Source organism: Colobus angolensis, unplaced genomic scaffold (assembly GCF_000951035.1).
Source record: "Colobus angolensis palliatus isolate OR3802 unplaced genomic scaffold, Cang.pa_1.0 Scaffold707, whole genome shotgun sequence".
Taxonomy (NCBI): domain Eukaryota; kingdom Metazoa; phylum Chordata; class Mammalia; order Primates; family Cercopithecidae; genus Colobus; species Colobus angolensis.
In genome coordinates, this window is record NW_012120788.1 from 156,923 (window position 1) to 176,922 (window position 20,000).

The 20,000-nt window shown below is 36.2% G+C and overlaps 1 protein-coding gene across 13 annotated transcripts in view; it reads left to right on the top strand.

The window, feature by feature from the left end:
- ABI1 (abl-interactor 1) overlaps window positions 1–20,000 on the top strand; it is a 116,558-nt gene that overhangs the window by 87,961 nt on the left and 8,597 nt on the right. For 2 of the 13 annotated variants that reach the window (XM_011927289.1, XM_011927290.1), the window contains 3 exons: window positions 4,405–4,505; window positions 6,417–6,557; window positions 10,104–10,204. In XM_011927289.1, the coding sequence (XP_011782679.1) occupies window positions 4,405–4,505; window positions 6,417–6,557; window positions 10,104–10,204 (343 nt within the window). Of the gene's footprint in view, window positions 1–3,664; window positions 3,680–4,404; window positions 4,506–6,416; window positions 6,558–10,103; window positions 10,205–11,461; window positions 11,543–16,098; window positions 16,276–19,563; window positions 19,651–20,000 lie in introns of all 13 variants that reach the window. The other 11 variants (XM_011927277.1, XM_011927278.1, XM_011927279.1 and 8 more) reach the window with 11 other exon arrangements.

The window sequence follows — 20,000 nt, forward strand, 5'->3', positions numbered from 1 at the left end:
ATGAAAAGAAGATGATCTTTGTAAGTGAGCACAAGGTTTGAGAGGAAGCTAGAATAGGGAAGGCTTGAATACTTAGCAAAGAAATTTACATTTATTTTGATGAACACTAATAATAATTAACAGCCTGGATCATAATTTACAAAGGACTTTTCACATGTAGTTGGCCCTTTGTATCTCTAGGTTTCTATCTGTGGATTCAGCCAACTTTGGATAAAAAGAATTCCAGAAAGAAAAAGAGTAAAAAATACAAGGACAATACAAGAATAAAAAATAATACAAATAAACATAATTACTATTTACATAGCATTTACCTTGTATTAGGTATTATAAGTAATTTAGAGATGATGTAAAGTATATTGAAGGGTAGTGTTAGTTATATGCAAATACTACACCCGTTTATATGACGGATTTGAGCATCCTTGGATTTTGGTATTCATGGGGGTCCTGGAACCAAGCCTTCTTGATACCAAGGGATGACTGGATTAGTGTGTGCTTGTGTGCTTGTTTTTAAGCTTCAAAAGATTATGTGATCTAGGAGTTGTTAGATTTTTTTATTGGTTTTCAAAGATAAACTTAGGTACGTTACTTTTTTTGGAGTTTGAGTTTACAGTGATTCATGAATCGGGCAGCTTCAGACCACAGAGACATGAAGCAGGGGGAAGTTCAAAGAAGCAAGACAAGCAAAATATTTGATTGGTTAGAAGTTAATTGTGGTTTCTGATTACTAAAGTTCCTAGTTAGAGGTTAGTTGGAGGTTTCTGATTAAGTTACTCTCAGTTGTGTTTTGGTTTGCCTAAGTAGGAACCCAGAATGCGGGAGCTGTCTCAGCTTAATGGCTTTCTGATTAATTTTTTTAAACAGTGTAGAAACTAAAGCTTTATAATATTTACATAGGAATGATTTTTTTTTTAAATTTATAAAGCAGAGGAGTGAGTTAAGAATCATTTCAAAGAAAGAATTGGCCTTGGCTGGGCACAGTGGCTCATGCCTGTAATCTTGGCACTTCGGGAGGCTCAGGAGGGAGGATCACTTGAGGCCAGGAGTTCCAGACCAGCCTGGCCAACGTGGCAACCTGTCTCCTAAAAATACAAAATTTAGCCAAGTGTAGTGGCACACACTTGTAATCCCAGCTACTTGGGAGGTTGAGGCATGAGAATCGCTTGAACCTGGGAGGCGGAGGTTGCAGTGAGCCAAGATGGCGCCACTGAACTCCATCCTGGAACAGCCAGATTCTGTCTCAAAAAAAAAAAAAAAAAGAATTAACATTAGACATTTAGTGCCTATGACATACAAAACTATGATGTACTTAGAAGATAGGGAGGAATCAAAGGGAATTTCAAACAGATTCCAGGCAATTGGTGAAATTACTCATCCATAAAGGTAAATGTTAAGGAAACAAAGTGAGATCTTTTTAAAAAAGAGACAGGGTCGGCTGGGCGCGGTGGCTCAAGCCTGTAATCCCAGCACTTTGGGAGGCCGAGACGGGTGGATCACGAGGTCGGAAGATCGAGACCATCCTGGCTAACACGGTGAAACTCCGTCTCTACTAAAAAATACAAAAAACTAGCCGGGCGAGGTGGCGGGCGCCTGTAGTCCCAGCTACTTGGGAGGCTGAGGCAGGAGAATGGCGTAAACCCGGGAGGCGGAGCTTGCAGTGAGCTGAGATCCGGCCACTGCACTCCAGCCCGGGCGATAGAGCGAGACTCCGTCTCAAAAAAAAAAAAAAAGAGACAGGGTCTCACTGAAGTGCAGTAGCTCAAGCACAGCTCACAACCTTCTGGGCTCAAGTGATCCTCCCTCCTCAGCCATCCAAGTAGCTGGGACTACGGGTATGCGCCACTGTGCCTGGCTAATTTTTTATTTTTATTTTTTCAAGAGAAGGGATTTCTCCGTGTTGCCCAGGCTGGTCTCAAACTCCTGGGCTCAAGCAGTCCACCTGCTTTGGCCTCCCAAAGTGCCGGGAGTTGTAGGCAGGAGCCACCGTGCCTAGCCTGAAATGAGATCTTAAGGAAATAAAAAACGGTTTCATTTTGGATATGTTTTGAGGATATTTAAATGGAAAAATTTTATAGATTTCTGACAAAAATATTAGTATTTTGAGATGTAAGATACAGAGGTTATTTCCTACTAACACTCCCCAACATTGACACATCTGCATATATAATAACACTTAATAGAGGCTGAACTTCATAAGAGGTTAAAGCTTACACCGTTGCATAGTAGCACAGAGTTCAAGTAGAATTTTCATCCCCAGTCTAATTCTTTTATTCTTTCCATTTGGGACCAACTTATACTTGAATGCTTTTTTTTGTTTCTTATCCACTTGAAATGACAAATGAAGGGAGATACGTGGATATATTTAGAATATTTTCTTAGTTATTTTAGGATAGTATTTAGTGTATTATGTATATACATTATAAGATATACATTGGTATGTAAGTATATTATATATCATAATACAGATGCTGAAGTATTCATTAGTATATTTTATCTTCAAGGATTCTAATAATGTTACTCAAATTTTATTCTTTAGGTGTGAAATGTCATGGTTGGTAGGGTGCCAGATGTTATTTCCAGATAGAAGTAAGCAATATCATTTTAAACAAACATTGAAGTGTACCATATTTCTGGCACAGTTTCTATAAATGAGAATGTATCCAAGAGATACCACATCTCTCCTTTGGATGTTTTCCTTTGATATTGCCTTGTGGCCACCTGAAAAATGGTAGTTACTTGTTGAGAATGTCAGATGTTATTAAAAAAAACTTGAAGCCCCCAAATCTATAAAAAATTAGACTCTAAAACCGGAAGATATGTATTTTTTAGTGGCATTGTACAAGTAGTGATGCTTTAGGACTCCACACATTGTTTCATGTTGTGTAGGCTAGTCAGCTTTAATAAAGGAGTCTTTGGGATCAAAACAACTTTTCTTCAACTTTGAATTTTGACTTAACTGGCTCAAATGAAAACTTAGTACTAAAGGTACTTAGAACTTCCTATTAGTGTTGACCAGCTCAAGATTGGGGTTCAGAAGCTAGGAATGAGAGAGTTTTCCAGACCCTGTTTGTTTATTTCTTTGTTAGAATCTGGCTAAGTTATCACTGTGCATGATGAGTTTTTTTAAGCTTCGAGATACTAGGTCCTTTTTTCATTTTTGAAAGCAGTGTGTGGTTTTGAATTTTAACATTTGCAATTTATCACTTTTTAAACTATACTACCATTGAAGTAATGAATACTCATACTTGGACATTCATTATCCAGTAAAGTGTTAGGTGTTATGCACCAATATGTTTAAATAGCTTCACATCTAATGTGTTGTGGTGTTTGTATTTAAATGAACATATTTTTAAAATCATCTGTGATTCGGTTGGATTAGCTCCATAGGATAAAATACTGACTTAAAAAATCATTGAGCCTGCATGAGATTGGAATAATTAAGTGGTGGTTTCCTTATGAGTATAATTCTTTTGAAAAATATGTGAAACACATAAGTATTTCCCCAGTACTTACGGATATCTTTTTCTTTACAAAGTATTTGAAACATGGCTGGAAAAAAGCTTGTTAATATGAATTGAATAACTGTAAATGTAAACCTGTCCTATCAGATATAACTTACCTAGCATTAATGTCTACTTTTTCCCCCTCTTTTTTTGCCAACGTAAAGTGGCTAAAAGCCAAGGTAAGAGCCATTACTTATCATTTGATCCACAGTATTTCCTCTGTATTGATAGAGGCTGCAGAGTCACTAAAATTTGAAAACTCTTCTTATGTCTGTCTGCTTTTCCCTGTAGGATTTATGTAGATTAAATATACTCAAATTCAGTTCAAATAAGCAACATTTAGCTTGGCTGTGTTAATATATCAAAGATATATTGACATCTACGTTTATATAGGAACATTAATTTTGCTAACATTTATTGCTTTGCTCATTTTTCGGTAGTTGCCTTGCTTTCATTGACTTACAATTAGGAGGTTTCCCAGACATCATATGTGACTTTGTTACTGAATTGTTAGGATGAAGATGATTTTTCAGATGGGTATTTGAGCAAATTGACAAGATCTATAGTTTATGTTCATGTACATATTTCAAAAAGTTGTAGGAAACCCAGTGTTTGAATGCAGATAAGTCTGATCTCAGTGAACATGTTTAACAATAAAAGAAGATAAACAATCCAGTCATCTCACATGTATTTTGCTACAATGTGATATGAATGGCATAAAATAATAGGAAAACCAAGTGCAAGTGGTTCCTTGACTTTTTAAACTGTAGTACCAAAGTCTTTATTCAAACTGTCTGGGAATCCTTAATTCACATTCTGATATTAAAAAAAAATAATACATGGTGTTAAAACACAAAGAGAACAATTTGATATAAAAATAAAAGCATTTCTTTCTACATTTTAGCACGGAAATAACCAGCCTGCAAGAACTGGCACACTGTCGAGAACAAATCCTCCTACTCAGAAACCGCCAAGTCCTCCCATGTCAGGCCGGGGAACACTGGGGTAAGAATTCAACTGCATTTTACGAAAGAATTCATATGCTAAAGGAAAAGATGTTTCTGTGACTTAAGTAAGTGTATGAGATCCATGCCACACTACCTTCTCTATGTGACACTACCTTTTACAAATTTATTTTAATTCCTATTTTTCTGAACAGAATCCCAAATGAATTTGCTGGCTTTATAATACTCTCTAAAATCTGTACCAGGAAAGTTTTTATATATGTATAAATGGCATTGTTTATTTTTTTGTCATCTAATTTTTTTTTTTTTTTTTTTTTTTTGGTGAGACGGAGTCTCGCTCTGTCGCCCAGGCTGGAGTGCAGTGGCCGGATCTCAGCTCACTGCAAGCTCCACCTCCCGGGTTCACGCCATTCTCCTGCCTCAGCCTCCCGAGTAGCTGGGACTACAGATGCCGCCACCTCGCCCGGCTAGTTTTTTGTGTTTTTTTAGTAGAGATGGTGTCACCGTGTTAGCCAGGATGGTCTCGATCTCCTGACCTCGTGATCCACCCGCCTCGGCCTCCCAAAGTGCTGGGATTACAGGCTTGAGCCACCGCGCCCGGCCTTGTCATCTAATTTTTAAAAAATATAAATCTGACTTGTTTTAAATGGAATGATTAGAGTATTCCAAATGATGCCTTTGCATGTGTTTACAGTATCTATATTATAGAACTTTGACCAGTGGTCTACTTTTGTGTAGTGTGGCTTAGTCCACAGCTCTTCTGTTTCCCCTGTTGGTGTCTGAGACTTAGGGACTCTTTACTTTAGGAAACTATGCACTTTATTTGTAACTATGCTTCTGCTGGTGTTCTTAGTCCTCTTTATACTAGAGTAGCTCCATGGGAAGGCCATTTGGACAAGTAGAAAAGATAACAGTGGCTTCTTCCTTCTTAATTCTCAGTGTACTAAATATAGCAAATACCTGCCAGGGCATTACATTTCTTTAAGGTTGCTTTTCTTAACACTGGGAATATTATATTGGATTTCTTATTTTTTGGTGGAGGGGTTGTTCAACAATCAGTCTTCTTTTAAGAAGGTCTTAGTTTTCATTTTTATCAATTAAACCTTCTGCCCCTGAAAAAAAAAATGAAGTTATTAAACAGAAAAGTCAAAATCATTTATTGAGAAATTAATGATTAGAATGTATGTCTCTATTGCCATACTGAGGTAGGAATAAGTTGCAGCTTCCTATGTAAAGAAATTTAGCTTCCTGTTTAGAGAACAGTGGCTTATGAGTGACTGGACTGAGAATGATGTACATTTTAAAGTACATTTAAATGATGTACATTTAAAATATTACTGAGCATTTAAAAAATTATAACCATAATTTTTAGAAATAAGGTTAGGACTTTAAATTACTCTTTCCTATGTTTTTCTTTTTCTTTTTCTTTTTTTTTTTGAGGCGGAGTCTCGCTCTGTCGCCCGGACTGGAGTGCAGTGGCCGGATCTCAGCTCACTGCAAGCTCCGCCTCCCGGGTTTACGCCATTCTCCTGGCTCAGCCTCCCGAGTAGCTGGGACTACAGGCGCCCGCCACCTCGCCCGGCTAGTTTTTGTATTTTTAGTAGAGACGGGGTTTCACCGTGTTAGCCAGGATGGTCTCGATCTCCTGACCTCGTGATCCGCCCGTCTCGGCCTCCCAAAGTGCTGGGATTACAGGCTTGAGCCACCGCGCCCGGCCTAAATTACTCTTTCCTATGTTTTTCTTAGGAAAAGGAAACAAATTTTAGTTTTCATGTTAAAATAACAAAATTCGTATATCCCAGTGAAGAATATTTTTTAAAATTACAAACTTTGTTATGTATATTTTTAAATCCTGGTATACATGGTCACAAAGGGAGACTCACATATTTTTGGGAAAAATACAATTTTATATTTTTTATTCATTATTCCTTTTTCCACTATGTTTCTTTAGACGGAATACTCCTTACAAAACCCTGGAACCTGTTAAACCCCCAACAGTTCCTAATGACTATATGACGAGTCCTGCTAGGCTTGGAAGTCAGCATAGTCCAGGCAGGACAGCATCTTTAAATCAGAGACCAAGGACACACAGGTAAGCCTTTAGGTTGAGTATTTGAACATCTCTAAAGTGGGTGTAACTGACTGGTGACAAACTCCTATGGAGGTGCTGAGTAAAGGTGAAGTGCCACTCTAATGCTAATATCAAATGTGAAAGTTGGGGGAATAATATTATATATGTTCCTGTAAATTTGTGTTATAACTTCTGTTTTTTTTTTTTAAGATTTTAAAACACCTGTTTGTACTATTAATGGGTTGTTTGTGTTTCCTCCTTTTGATAGAGGTACAGACTCTATCAGACTCTTTGGGTTAAGACTAAAGAATTTTTTTTTTTTTTTTTGTGACGGAGTTTTGCTCTTGTTGCCCAGGCTGGAGTGCAGTGGTGCAATCTCGGCTCACTGCAACCTCTGCCTCCTAGGTTCAAGCGATTCTCCTGTCTTAGCCTCCCAAGTAGCTGGGATTACAGGCCTGTGCCACCACACCCAGCTAATTTTGAGTTGAGTCAGGGTTTCTGCATGTTGGTCAGGCTGGTTTCGAACTCCCGACCTCAGGTGATCCACCCACTTTGGCCTTTCAGAGTGCTAGGATTACAGGTGTGAGCCACCGTGCCTGGCCCTAAGAATGTTTTAAAATGCTCTTTTAAAAAAATTTAAGGCAAACCACTCAAATACTTTTGGAGAAAAGATTAAATATCCTAGGAATTATACAACGTGATTTAAACTTTCAGAGATTGAAGGAAAGAAGATTGAAGTTAAATCTGAGGGAGACTTTCAAGAGAATCAGTATACTAGAATATGTTATATTATTATTATTATTATTATCTTTTTGGAGATGGAGTCTAGCTCTGTCACCCAGGCTGGAGTGCAGTGACGCGATCTCGGCTCACTGCAACTTCTGCCATCCAGGCTCAAGCAGTGCTCCTGCCTCAGCCTCCAGAGAAGTTGGGATTACAGGGCACGCTACCATGCCCGGCTAATTTTTATATTTTAGTAGAGATGAGGTTTCACCAGGTTGCCCAGGCTGGTCTCTTAACTCCTGACCTCAGGTGATCTGCCCACCTCGGCCTCCCAAAGTGTTGGGATTACAGGCATGAGCCACCGCTCCCGGCCTTGTATTTATTATTTTTGAATGTCCTAAAAATCAATTACCTGGTGGATTTTTAAAAATTTAGTTACAGAGTATAACAAACATTCAGAAAAGTATCCACTTTATTAAGTATGGACACACACACTCATATAACCATCACCCAGATCAGAAAATGGAACATTATCAGCAACCCAGAAGCCTCTCAAGCTCCTTCCCAGTTATTGCCTCGACCTTCTTCCTCCAAAATGTAGCCACTTCAATTTTTGAGTGCTTTATAAAACCAGATAAATTTATTTTATAACCAAATTTGTTTTATTCTTTAGTTTTCTCTCTCACTTAATAATGTGGGCAGGGAGCCTCTCTTTTGCCTTCACTCTTAGGTTGGTAAATGAGAGAGAACTTATCAAAATGGTTTATGGGAATTCCACTAAATAGGGTATATCAAGATGTGAGATGCTAGGTAAGTGGTATTTATTACTCTTGCCACTGTTAATAAACAAATTGTTAAGTTGATATCTGCAGATACTGTATCAAGTCAAGTTCTTTGAGGAACAAAATTGTTCTCTTTGTTGTTATTGAACTATTGGATCAAAGTATAGGTTTTCTCTATAGTGGAAGCATAGTTTAATCATATTCAACAAACAGTTATTAAGTGTTGTTTCATTAGATATTAGGCATTTGCCAATAAGGCATAGTTCTTTTTTCAAGAGCTCATTCTATTAGAACAGGAATCAGCACACTTTTTCTATAAAGGGCCAGATTGTCAATATTTTAGGATTTGTGGGCCATATGGTTTCTGTTGCAATTACTCAGATCTGTCATTATAGCACAAAAGCAGCCATTGACAATACGTAAATGAATGTGGCGATATTCCAGTAAAACTTTATTTATAGCACTGACATTCTAATTTCATATAATTTTAATGTGTTACAAAATATTATTCCTCTTTTGATTTTTTTAACTATTAAAAAATGTAAAAAACATTCTTAACTCACAGGTAGTAAAAACTGGGCAATGGACCAGTTTTAGCCCACAGGCTGTAATTTGCCAACCCCTTGTTGGAAAAAAGACAGTAATTGAAGAGGAGCATAATAAGAGGATAAATACTCATGTCTGTGATGCAGTGATGGCACAAAGCTAAGTATTGATCACCTGGCTTGAGGGAGTTAGGGAGGTCTTCACATCTAAGCTGTGTCTGTTATATAAATGGCTTTTTTCTTTTTCTTCCATTAGCATCTGATAATCTAATTATAGAATGATCATATTGCAGAAGAAAATAAAAATCTTATCCAGGCATTGCAAATCTTTGCCCTTTAAATTTCTGGGCTCATTGAGGAAATCATGTAGATTTTAAAACATAATAGGGAGCGTAAGGATACGTGTGCACAAATATATGTTTTTACACATGTACACACATTACTATAAACAACTAGATGGCACAAGATCTAGTTGTTTGTGCCATACCTTACAAGAAGTAAGGCTTGTGCCATACCTTACTAGAAACAACTAGAGAGAGCCACGTCCTAGAGCTAACAGGACAGTACATCCACAGGAAGTAGAATAGTAGTGAGGAGTTGGTTAGAGTTTATCAGTAGCAACTATTCTAGAATGACCACACTGAAATTTCACTGTTATCTTTCTTTGTCATTATGCTTATTTTCCAGAAAATGTCTGTGTTATCACCTTTCTTTGAGATGAGAGGAAGTTTTCATATTAATTTTAGACTAGGATGGATTACCCTTTTAATTTACTTCCACATTATTTGTACTTTCTCTTTTGTTGTATCTGTTACATTACCTTTTCATGTCAGTTTTCCCATTATGAGCTTCAGACGGTGTGGTTCATGACTGCATTGCTCACTGCTCTTCATAGCAGGTTTTGAATAAATACTTGTTGACTCATTGTACTGCAAGATTTTGTTGGTGATAAATATTTCAGCAGAGATGGTTTTAAGTACTGTGTTATCATTGTATTGGTTCCAGATAGGTTGAGAAGTAGAGGAAACCATTTGAAATATTAGGATTAACGTTTGTGATGAATAGTTAAAAAAAATTCTTGTTACACACACACACACACACACACACCCCCTCCCATTCCCTTCCTCCCTCCCTCTCCCCTCTCTCCCTCCGTCTCTCCTTCCTTTCCTCCCTCCCTCCTTCCCTTCCCCGCTTTCTCTCTCCCTCCCTCCCTTCCTTCCTCAGGTTCTGCGTTCCCAGAGTCAGCCCGTCTCAGGTTGAAAATACAGTATTCATGGGATGCAGAACCTGTGGATACGGAAGACCGACTTTTCATATCCGCTGGTTCTGTAGGGCCAACTGCAGGACTTGAACATCCATGGGTTTTGGTATCCAAGGGGGTTCTTGAAACCAATCCTCCAAGGATACTGAGGGATGACTCTATGACATAAAAGGAGTATTCAGTGGCCTTGGGTGATTACAGTTTTTTTTTAATATGTCTCTAGAATTGGTTTTTCACAATTTTTTTTTCTTTTCAGTGGAAGTAGTGGAGGAAGTGGAAGTCGAGAAAACAGTGGTAGCAGTAGTATTGGCATTCCCATTGCTGTGCCTACACCTTCGCCACCCACTATTGGACCAGGTGTGTTATTTATTAATCTGTGTTTAATACAGGATAATATTTATGAGCTTTATTGTGGAAGGCTGAAATAAATTAGTCACATTGAGTAAAATTATTAATTAAATTTGTGATTGTTGCTAGATTAAAGGCTGATAACAAATTTAACAATGTTTTTAGATTGTTTTTCACAAAGTCTATAGGATTTCGCCAGCTGTTTCTTATATATACTGTATATTAAGTAGTTTTGTTAAACAACTTTTTGTTAGCCATTTTGCTTTAGAAATGCATTCATTCCTCAGTGTCCATAGGGGATTGGTTCCAAGGTCCCCTGCGGATACCAAAATGCATGGATGCTCAAGTCCTTTCTATAAACTGGTGTAGTATTTGCATATAACCTACACACATCCTCTCATATTGTTTAAATCATCCCTAGATTACTTATAATACCTAACACAATATAAGTGTTACTTAAATAGTTATACTGTATTGTTTAGGGAATAGTGACAAGAAAAATAAGTCTACACATGTTCAGTACAGATGTAGCCATCCCCTTTTTTCCCCGAAATATTTTTGATCTATTATTGATTGAATCCAGGGATGAGGAACCCATGGATATGGAGGGCTGACTGTATTTGCCTAGCATACTAGTCAAGAATGACATTTATTATTTCAAGAGCAAACCAGTATTTTATGATACTCCAGCTGGAGAATCAGTGTCTATAAAGGTGAATTATGTTTCTAGGAGTTTTAATGTTGCCTTGCAGGCCAGTATCTGCTCTGGTGTTTGCTTATTTTGTGACTTTACTACATTTATCTGTGATATTCAATATGTATTTCAATAAAATGCAATACATGTAAAATAAGATTAAGATAGGAAAGTTATTTTACTTTCAGAAAGTATGAAAATTTCAAAAATCCTTGGAGGGCATTAAATTAGCCTCTTGATTTTTAGTAAATGAAATGGAGACTTTTTATATTGTTAAAAATGTATATTTTTAAAATATGATAATGAAAAATGTTAGAAAAAAATTCTTAGCTTTTCAAGCATATTTTTGAAAAAGGAGAAAAAGCCACTTATAAACATAGGCATATTTGATAGTTAAGGCAGGTATAAATTTGGTAGCCTCTTTACCTACAAAATTCATACTCATTTGAGCATGCTTTATATGTGGGTATCTTTTTTCTTTTCATTTCCGATATATTGTACTTCCTTGCTGTTTCAAAATGTTGAGTTTTCTTTTCTTGTACTCTGACCTGAATTATAAACTATTTTATTAGAAAACATTTCTGTCCCTCCTCCTTCTGGAGCTCCACCAGCACCACCTCTGGCACCACTTCTCCCAGTGAGCACTGTGATAGGTGAGATTGCATAGCCATTGCAGCCATTGAACTCACTTTACATAATTCATAATAAACTCCTCTGTGCTAGTAGAGTGCTAGCATTTATAGTTATTAGGTTGCAGGTGATAATACAAAGATTAAAGTATTAAATCTAATATCACTAACTTCTGGTGAAAGGCTTCTGCACTTACACAGTAAACAAATATAAAACAACTTTTTCTATAATATGAAATGCTTGGTTTATAACCAACTTAATGTGTTTTTTATTTGTTGTTTGTTTAGATTTTTCTAGTCTAATCCCCCCGCCCAGCACAAGTGAAACTTAATTTGGAACTCTCTGGTATATACAACAGTCAAAGGATCAGGGTGAAAGTGGGGACAGGAGGAGAAAAATTGAAAGGCAAATGATACGTGTGGGATGGGGTACTCTGAGGCTTTCCTGTGGATCATAGTTTGAAAAACTCTGATATGGCCCAGGTTTTATGACATCTCAGGATGCCATGAAATAGTTTTCTCGATAAAATGCATTTAAATTGTTCACAAGTTGGGGATGACTGAACTGAGCATATAAGGAATTTTAAATGTATTTTAAATGTCATTGTAAAAACCATTGAGTCTAGAAATACACAATCGCAGTAATCTGGGTAGAAATGGATAATGAGGTGTTCAAATAATGAGAGCTGAGTTTCAGGTTAGGTGAAATAAAGCTGTCTAACAGCATATCTTTTCAAAACATTTGCACATACCAAGGAAAAGAGAGAAAGGAGGTAATAAAATGAAGACCCTAAGAATAGAAATTGTTAGTAGAAAATCTGTGAGAAAAAAATGGCCTCAACCCAATTAATAATCAGGAGAATTAAAATTAAAACCACAGTGAAATACTATTTTATATCCAGCAGACAGGTTAAAAGGTAGAAGTTTGCTGGTCCCAGTGTTGGTGAGGAAAGCAAATTGCTGGTGGGAGTTTATTAATGTGTACACTCACTTCAGAAAGTAATTTGTTGTTACCTAGTCAAGTTGAACATGTACCTACCCTAGATTTATCAATTTCATTTCTACGTATTTACCCTAGAATACTAGTTCTCAAAATATGGTTAAGGGACCCCTGAGGATTACCAAGATCCTTTCATGGAGTTTTTGAGGTCAGAGCTCTCTATTCATTATTTGTCCTTTTCATTCTCATTCTGTTATAACTATATGGTGGAATTTTCTAGAAGCTGCGTGAAGTATGATAAAGTCATTGCTTTGACTCCTAATGAAATGTGTACTTGTGTATTCATATGTTTTAAAGATATATCAGTTTTAGTATCTAATGTAATTATCTACAGCTATAACCCATGTCAACAGAAGGCTTTTGGGGTTGTCTAAGAGTGGACCCTAAGACCAAAAAGTGTGAAAACTGCTGTCCTAGAGCAGTGGTTTTCAGAGTGTCATCCCCAGACAATCAGTATCTGAGAACTAGTTAGAAATACAAATTCACAGGTCCCTTCTAGACCTACTTCAGTCTGGAAACTGAGGATGGGGCCAGCAGTCTGTATTATAACAAGCTGTCAGGCTGGGCACAGTGGCTCACGCGTGTAATCCTAGCACCTTGGGAGGCTGAGGCAGGCGGATTGCTTGATCCAGGAGTTCGAGACCAGCCTGGGCAACATAGCAAGACCTCATCTCTGCAAAAAATACAAAAAATGTAGCCGGGCATGGTGGTGCATGCCTGTAGCCCCAGCTACTCGGTAGGCTGAGGTGGGAGGATGGCTTGAGCCTGGAAGGTGGAGGTTGCAGAGAGCTGAGATTGTGCCACTGCGCTGTAGCCTGGGTGATAGAATGAGACCCCATCTTAAACAAAACACAAGGCCTTAAGAAGAAATACTGATCAATGATGAAGTTTGAGAACCACTGTCCTAGAGATTCAGGAATTATATTTAGGAATGTTTATAGTGGTAGTATCGATAGCACAAATCTCAATAAAACCAAAATGTCTAATAGTGGTAGAATGGATAAATAAATTATGATATATTTACATACAAATAAAATAGCAAAAATGAATGATATACATAGTCACATGGATGAATTTTTGAAAATATTATCAAGAAAAAGAGCAGTTCAACAATATGTATAGATTCATTCCATTACAAAAGTTTATAAATTTGTAAAAACTGTGTGTATTGCTTAAGGTTATATATGTGTATGTGTGTGTATATATATATATATATATATATATGGTAAAAACTATTTACAAAAGAAAGAGAATGTTTAACATACACCTTGTGGGGGTCGGAATCCAGGAGAGGAGCACACAGGAAGCCTCAGTGATCTTGTTAATATTCGATTTCTTGAGCTGTATATATTATTTAGATTTTTTTATACACACATGTATGTGTATAATTCACATGTATAACACATAATGATGCATATAAGTCACACACCGTTTGGCATTATTTATTTTATGATAAAATGTTAAATTCTAAAATAGGCTCAGAATTGCTAAATGATTGGCTTTTGTTCTTGAATCACCAACAAAAATAACTCGGATTCGATACACTTTTTTATACAAGCCAGAGAAATGTAAAATCCTTTTACAGAGATTTCTATTAAAAATAGTTGGCTGGGAGTGGTGGCTCACACCTGTAATCCAGCATTTTGGGAGGCCAAGGTGGGAGGATTGCTTGAGCCCAGGACAAGACCACCCTGGGCAACATAGTGAGACTCTGTCTCTACAAAACATAAAAAATTAGCTGGGTTTGGTGGCGCTCTCCTGTATCCCCAGCTACTCAGGAGGCTGAGGTAGGAGGATTGCTTGACTCTAGGAGGTTGAGGCTGCAGTGAACTGTGATCCCACCACTCTACTCCAGCCTGGGCGACAGAGTCAGACTCTTTACCCAAAATAAAAAACTAAAAACAAAAACAGTTAAAGACTTACTCTTGTTTTCTTTTTTTTTTTTTTTTTGAGACGGAGGCTTGCTCTGTCACTCAGGCTGGAGTACAGTGGTGCAATCTTGGCTCACTGAAACCTCCATCTCCCGGGTTCAAGTGATTCTCCTGTCTCAGCCTCCTGAGTAGCTGGGATTACAGGTGTGTGCCTCCATGCCTGGCTAATTGTATTTTTAGTAGACACGGGTTTCGCCATGTTGGCCAGGCTGATCTCAAACTCCTAACCTCAGGTGATCCGCCTGCCTCGGCCTCCCAAAGTGCTGGGATTACAGGCATAAGCTACCACACCTGGCCCTTAAATGCTTATTTCTTGGCTCTCTGGAAAAACCTAGCTGTCCAAAATTACTTATTCACTAAGGCTTTTGAATAGACAATTATTTTTAAACTGTTTTCTATTTAGAAAATGAGCATGTGGATGATTCAAATAATTAGTGACTGCCTATAACTTGGGAGTTCCAAAATGTTAGATCAGCAGTTGTCTTAATGAACAACCTCTGCTGTATGGTTTTATCTAATACCTTGTGTGACCTCTAAGAATGATTAAATAACTGAATGAAGATAAACTAGGACGCTGGCTTTTTACTCACTCTGTCATTGTTTGTTGTTTATATGGGGCAAGGAAAAGAATAATAATCCCGACGTTAACCTTGGAAAGTATAGTTAACTTTAGAGGCTTTGAACTCTATTAACGTTTTAAATATGAAACTTTTGAAATGTTGGGAAAGATGACACTTAATACAATGTTAAGTATTAATATTTTCATCAGTTTCAATATTAACTGATGAAAATATATATATGAGCATGCTAATTTTTTTTTTAAAAAGCAGATGCTTTGGATGTACTATGGAAAAGAAGCTCTCCAGGCATGGAGAAAGAGAATAGATTTTCTAAACAAAACTCCCTTAAAATGCCTTATTTTGTAGAGTCAAAAAATGTTCTGCTTTTGTCAGTTATAAAAATGTAATAGGGAAAATGTATGTTAATCTTAAAAATTTGGAGATCTACAACAAATCTGACATTACATGAAAGTGCTTTGAAACTAGAAATGGTACTTTTCTTAAAAAATGATTTTACTTAATATGTATTGATACTAATAACTGCTAATTCAATAAAAACTCAAAAATACTAGTAAATAAGAATGTATTGTTTAACTTGGATTTGGCCAGATAGAGTCTTATAATGTGAATCAAAATTCTGAAAGTTTTGTCAGTGGAAAGGAAGAAGTTTGTAAACCAAACATGAATCTACTTACATCTAAAGACTGATGCTTTCTACCTCACACTGTCTTTTGGTACTTATTTTATTGGAAAGACAGTTTACATATAAAAGCTATATATTTGAAAATGTACAAAAAAATTATATATAATATTAGCAAAGTATCATTTGGGATTATGTTTTTTAAAAGCTTGGGAATATTACTTATTTACTTTTACAGCTTTCCATGCAGCTGTTTTTTTTCTCTCTGTTTTTGACTTTGGAGATATAGTTACTTGATTTTTATCTTTACTTTTGTCTTTATTTTGTGCCTTGGTCTTGAAAAAGTAATAAAGATTTCTTACTGAGGCCCCTCCTGCTTTGTTCCGCCATCCAAGGTGATTACAATGCTCAAGTCTCTTTGTTGGTTGCCTTTGACTAATGCTTTTCAGCAGCCCCGGGCTCAGCTCCTGGTTCCCAGTATGGCACAATGACCAGGCAGATATCTCGACACAACTCCACTACTTCTTCGACATCTTCTGGTGGATACAGACGAACTCCCTCTGTGACTGCTCAATTTTCTGCTCAGCCTCATGTTAATGGAGGTCCACTTTATTCTCAAAATTCAAGTAAGCTTGTGCTTTGCAGGCATACAGCAACAGTGGAGCTCCTTTTGAAGGAAATTATTTGAAACTGTTATTCTTGCCAGTGATAGACAACAATTGAAAACCATGCTGTTTCATGTTTATTTTTGTTTTAGGATTTTGTCCTTGAATCATATCATTTTAAGAGTAATCGCTTACCACTTTCTCTTCCAAAATTTAGACTTATCAAGTATATTTAACTAAATTTATCAAGATATGTCTATATTGAGTATACTAAAATTTAACTTTAATATGCTATTTTATTACATAAGTAAAACTAGAGAACAAAAACATTGCAGAAATAAACTGAATTTATTGGCATGTTCGAGACAGCGTAGTAATGATAAAATTAAAGACACAACCATTGTCAAAGTTTTCCTTTAAATTAATATAATGAAATTGCTGGCTATCACTTTTAAGGTCATTAACCTATTCAGAAATGAGTTCAAAACTATTTAAAACTGTGATGCCTGCTTAATTACTCTGTCTTTGAATAATTCTAATGGTGGGAATTTCTTCTGATTTCCTTCTGTTTACCTCAAATTGCACATCTCAACACTAATTGCAATCAGTGTTTAAAAGCTGATAAGAGAAGAAAATAGTTTTAGCATATAATGTTAGGAAGTTAGAATAGTGTAGGGTAGTCATTAATATCACTTTCCATATTAAGATGTTCAATGCAAAAAAGAAAACAAAATCAGAAATGAAACTGTTGTCCACTGCTTTTAGCTTACAGTTGTGCCTACCGGGCATAGACTGAGACAAGCTTTCCTATATGGCTTTTGTGGCTCTTTCTAGAGCTACATGTTATTTTAGTTTATGTAACAACACTTAATACTCAGTGAATTCTCCATATTTACATAGGAGGTTGCTTTAAGCTCTTTGTATTTATAATGAATGACCTGTATATGTGTCTTAAAGCAGAGCTAGGGGAAAGCGTTTTTTTGAGACAGGGTTTCACTGTTGTCACCCAGGCTGGAGTGCAGTGATGCAATCTCAGCTCACTGAAACCTCCGCCTCCCAGGTTCAAGCGATTCTCCTGCCTCAGCCACCTGAGTAGCTGGGATTACAGGCGCCCGCCACTATACCTAGCTAATTTTTGTATTTTTAGTAGGGACAGCATTTCACCATGTTGGACAGGCTGGTCTCGAGCTCCTGACCTCAGGTGATCCACCCACCTCAGCCTCCCAGAACGCTGGGATTACAGGCGTGAGCCACTGTGCCCAGCCGAAAGTTCTCATTAGTTTTTTGTTTAAAATTTAAAGATAAATTACGTTATAGCAAAAGTTCCTAAGAATTGAAAACCACTTTAGCAGAAATATCAAAATTCACGAGTAATCCCAAAATTTATATAGCTTTTATCCAGACTAAAATATTAAAGCTACTGAGAAGTGTTAAACTTCACTAAATAGGATTTTACCTAAGATTTGCTATCAAAAGGTAGCCAGTGTCTGTCTAAATATTCTAGATTATCTAATAATTCACTTCACTTGTTTTGTCAACTTTATTTTTTTCATATTCTGAATTTTTAGATCCCATCTTTTTGTTTATCATTTTCCTTTTCCCCACTTTAGACATTTAATTTACTCTGCAAATAGGATTTTTGGTGACTCTTTTATATAATACATAGTTTTATAGTTTTGTTTTAGCAATGCTTGCATGGATTATTTTCAAACAGGATACTTTAATTAATGACCACGTTCTTTTGAATATTGGAAAGCAAATTTGGCCTAAAATTTTAAATAAATGATTATGTTTTGTCAAATTAATTGTCCTTCAATCTGAGTTACTGTTGGTGTTGTACTACTAGTAGTAGTATGTGAATGTTTTTAGTGTTTTGATGTGCACATTTTCCCTTTTGTCTAAATGTAGTAATGATTAGTATCTTCACAGCATAGCTTTTCTTTTTCATTACATACTAACCAGCATGGCTAGTTACTAAGAGTTGTTTCTAAACACTTTTTTAGCTTTGTGAGAGTTTTCTGTTTTTAAGTCAAAACCTCTAACCTTTTATTTAAGAGCCTTCTCTAGCATATTAGAATGAAATAGGATTGGTTTCATAGTGAATTGAATGTTATTTTTAGCTATACAATGAATATTAATGCACATAATTGCTTTGTTACTTCTTTGAACACTGAGCTTCTTTCAAATTTTTATGCTTACCAACAGAATTTGCACGTTAGATTAATTGAAACAACCTTTTGATTAATCCTTGGTAACCAATAAATTGTTTCTCTCTATCAATTTAGTGTTACTTCTTGGTGACTACCAACAGACTAAATTTTGCTATCGAGTCCTACTGACTTTTTCTAAGCAATCTTTGGCAATTACTGACTTGTTAAAGTGAGACAAAGTCACACGCATATGAATGTTTACTTCTAGTGTATGTTATACTTTTTAATACATGAGTATTTGGTATTTCCTGTCAATTATGTCATCTCCACAAATACATGTGAATGTGTTTCAAGCTATCCAATGAGTTGTTAAAAATTAATGCAAAGAATTACATATTTTAACTTATTGGAGATCAGGTTTCCTTTTTCAGAACAGTGATAAAAAAGTCACTTTTGAGATACCCCATGAAACTGGATGATTAACATGATATATTCCCTTGTAAATTTAGGACTGATATTTTTAAAAGTAAAATTGCCAACTTAAAAAAATCACAACCTTGTTTTACAAACAAGAGTTTTTCCTGGAGAGCTGTGTGTGAATTTAGATATATAATAAGAACTGTCTTTAAAGGAAACCTGTGATTAATAGTTTTATTGATATATGAAATAAACAGCTATTATATATTTGTTTTATTTATTTGGGTCCCAATTTACAACATTACCTTAAAGCTAGACAAACCTGTTATAGTTATGGCAAAGACACAATATTCTGGAAACCTATGTAGGTGTTTCATTGTTACCTATTTTAGAAGTCTTTCCTTATAATTTGAAAATTTTATTTTACTAAATAAAGTGAATGTGATGGTAAATTTAAATCTTTCCCAAACAATATAACATTAGGATTAAATTAAGTATATTTGTTCTTTTATAAAATTAATTAATTGGCTAAGCATAACTTGGCCTTTAGGTTTGCTTGTGGGAAATGTACTCGAAGGTTCTGCAGGTTTTTGTTTTGTTTTTTGTTTTGTTTTGTTTCATTTGCAAACTGTTCTTTGCATACTTATGTTTGTGGTCCTTGTAACTGACTTCTGCTTTTTGTTTGTTTCCTTTTCTTTCCTTTATCTGTTTTACTTCCCCCATACTGTGTTGTTGCTACCAGTTTCTATTGCTCCACCCCCTCCCCCTATGCCTCAGTTGACTCCACAGATACCTCTCACAGGCTTCGTGGCCAGGGTGCAGGAAAACAGTAAGTTTGGAAAAACTGAGCTATGGAAGAGTAGAGGCTGTCTCCTTATAGCATGCATGGCTGACGATGAGTCATCGTTTTCCTTACTTTTATTGAGAAGCTAATCTGATCTTGAAAATAGGTGCAGATATGTTACTGAAACTGAAGAGCACGGTCTTCAGTTTTTTCTCTTTGTGTGCATGGTTACTGACCCATATAAATTTCAAAGCTGCAGTTTTCTTATGTCTTTACATGATCCTAAAACAGGAGATCTGATCTTTACATATTCTTAAGGAAAGGATAATCAAACACAAAAATTCAAATTGTATGGGAACTTTTAGCTTCTAATAGTTATTAGAATTAGAAAACAT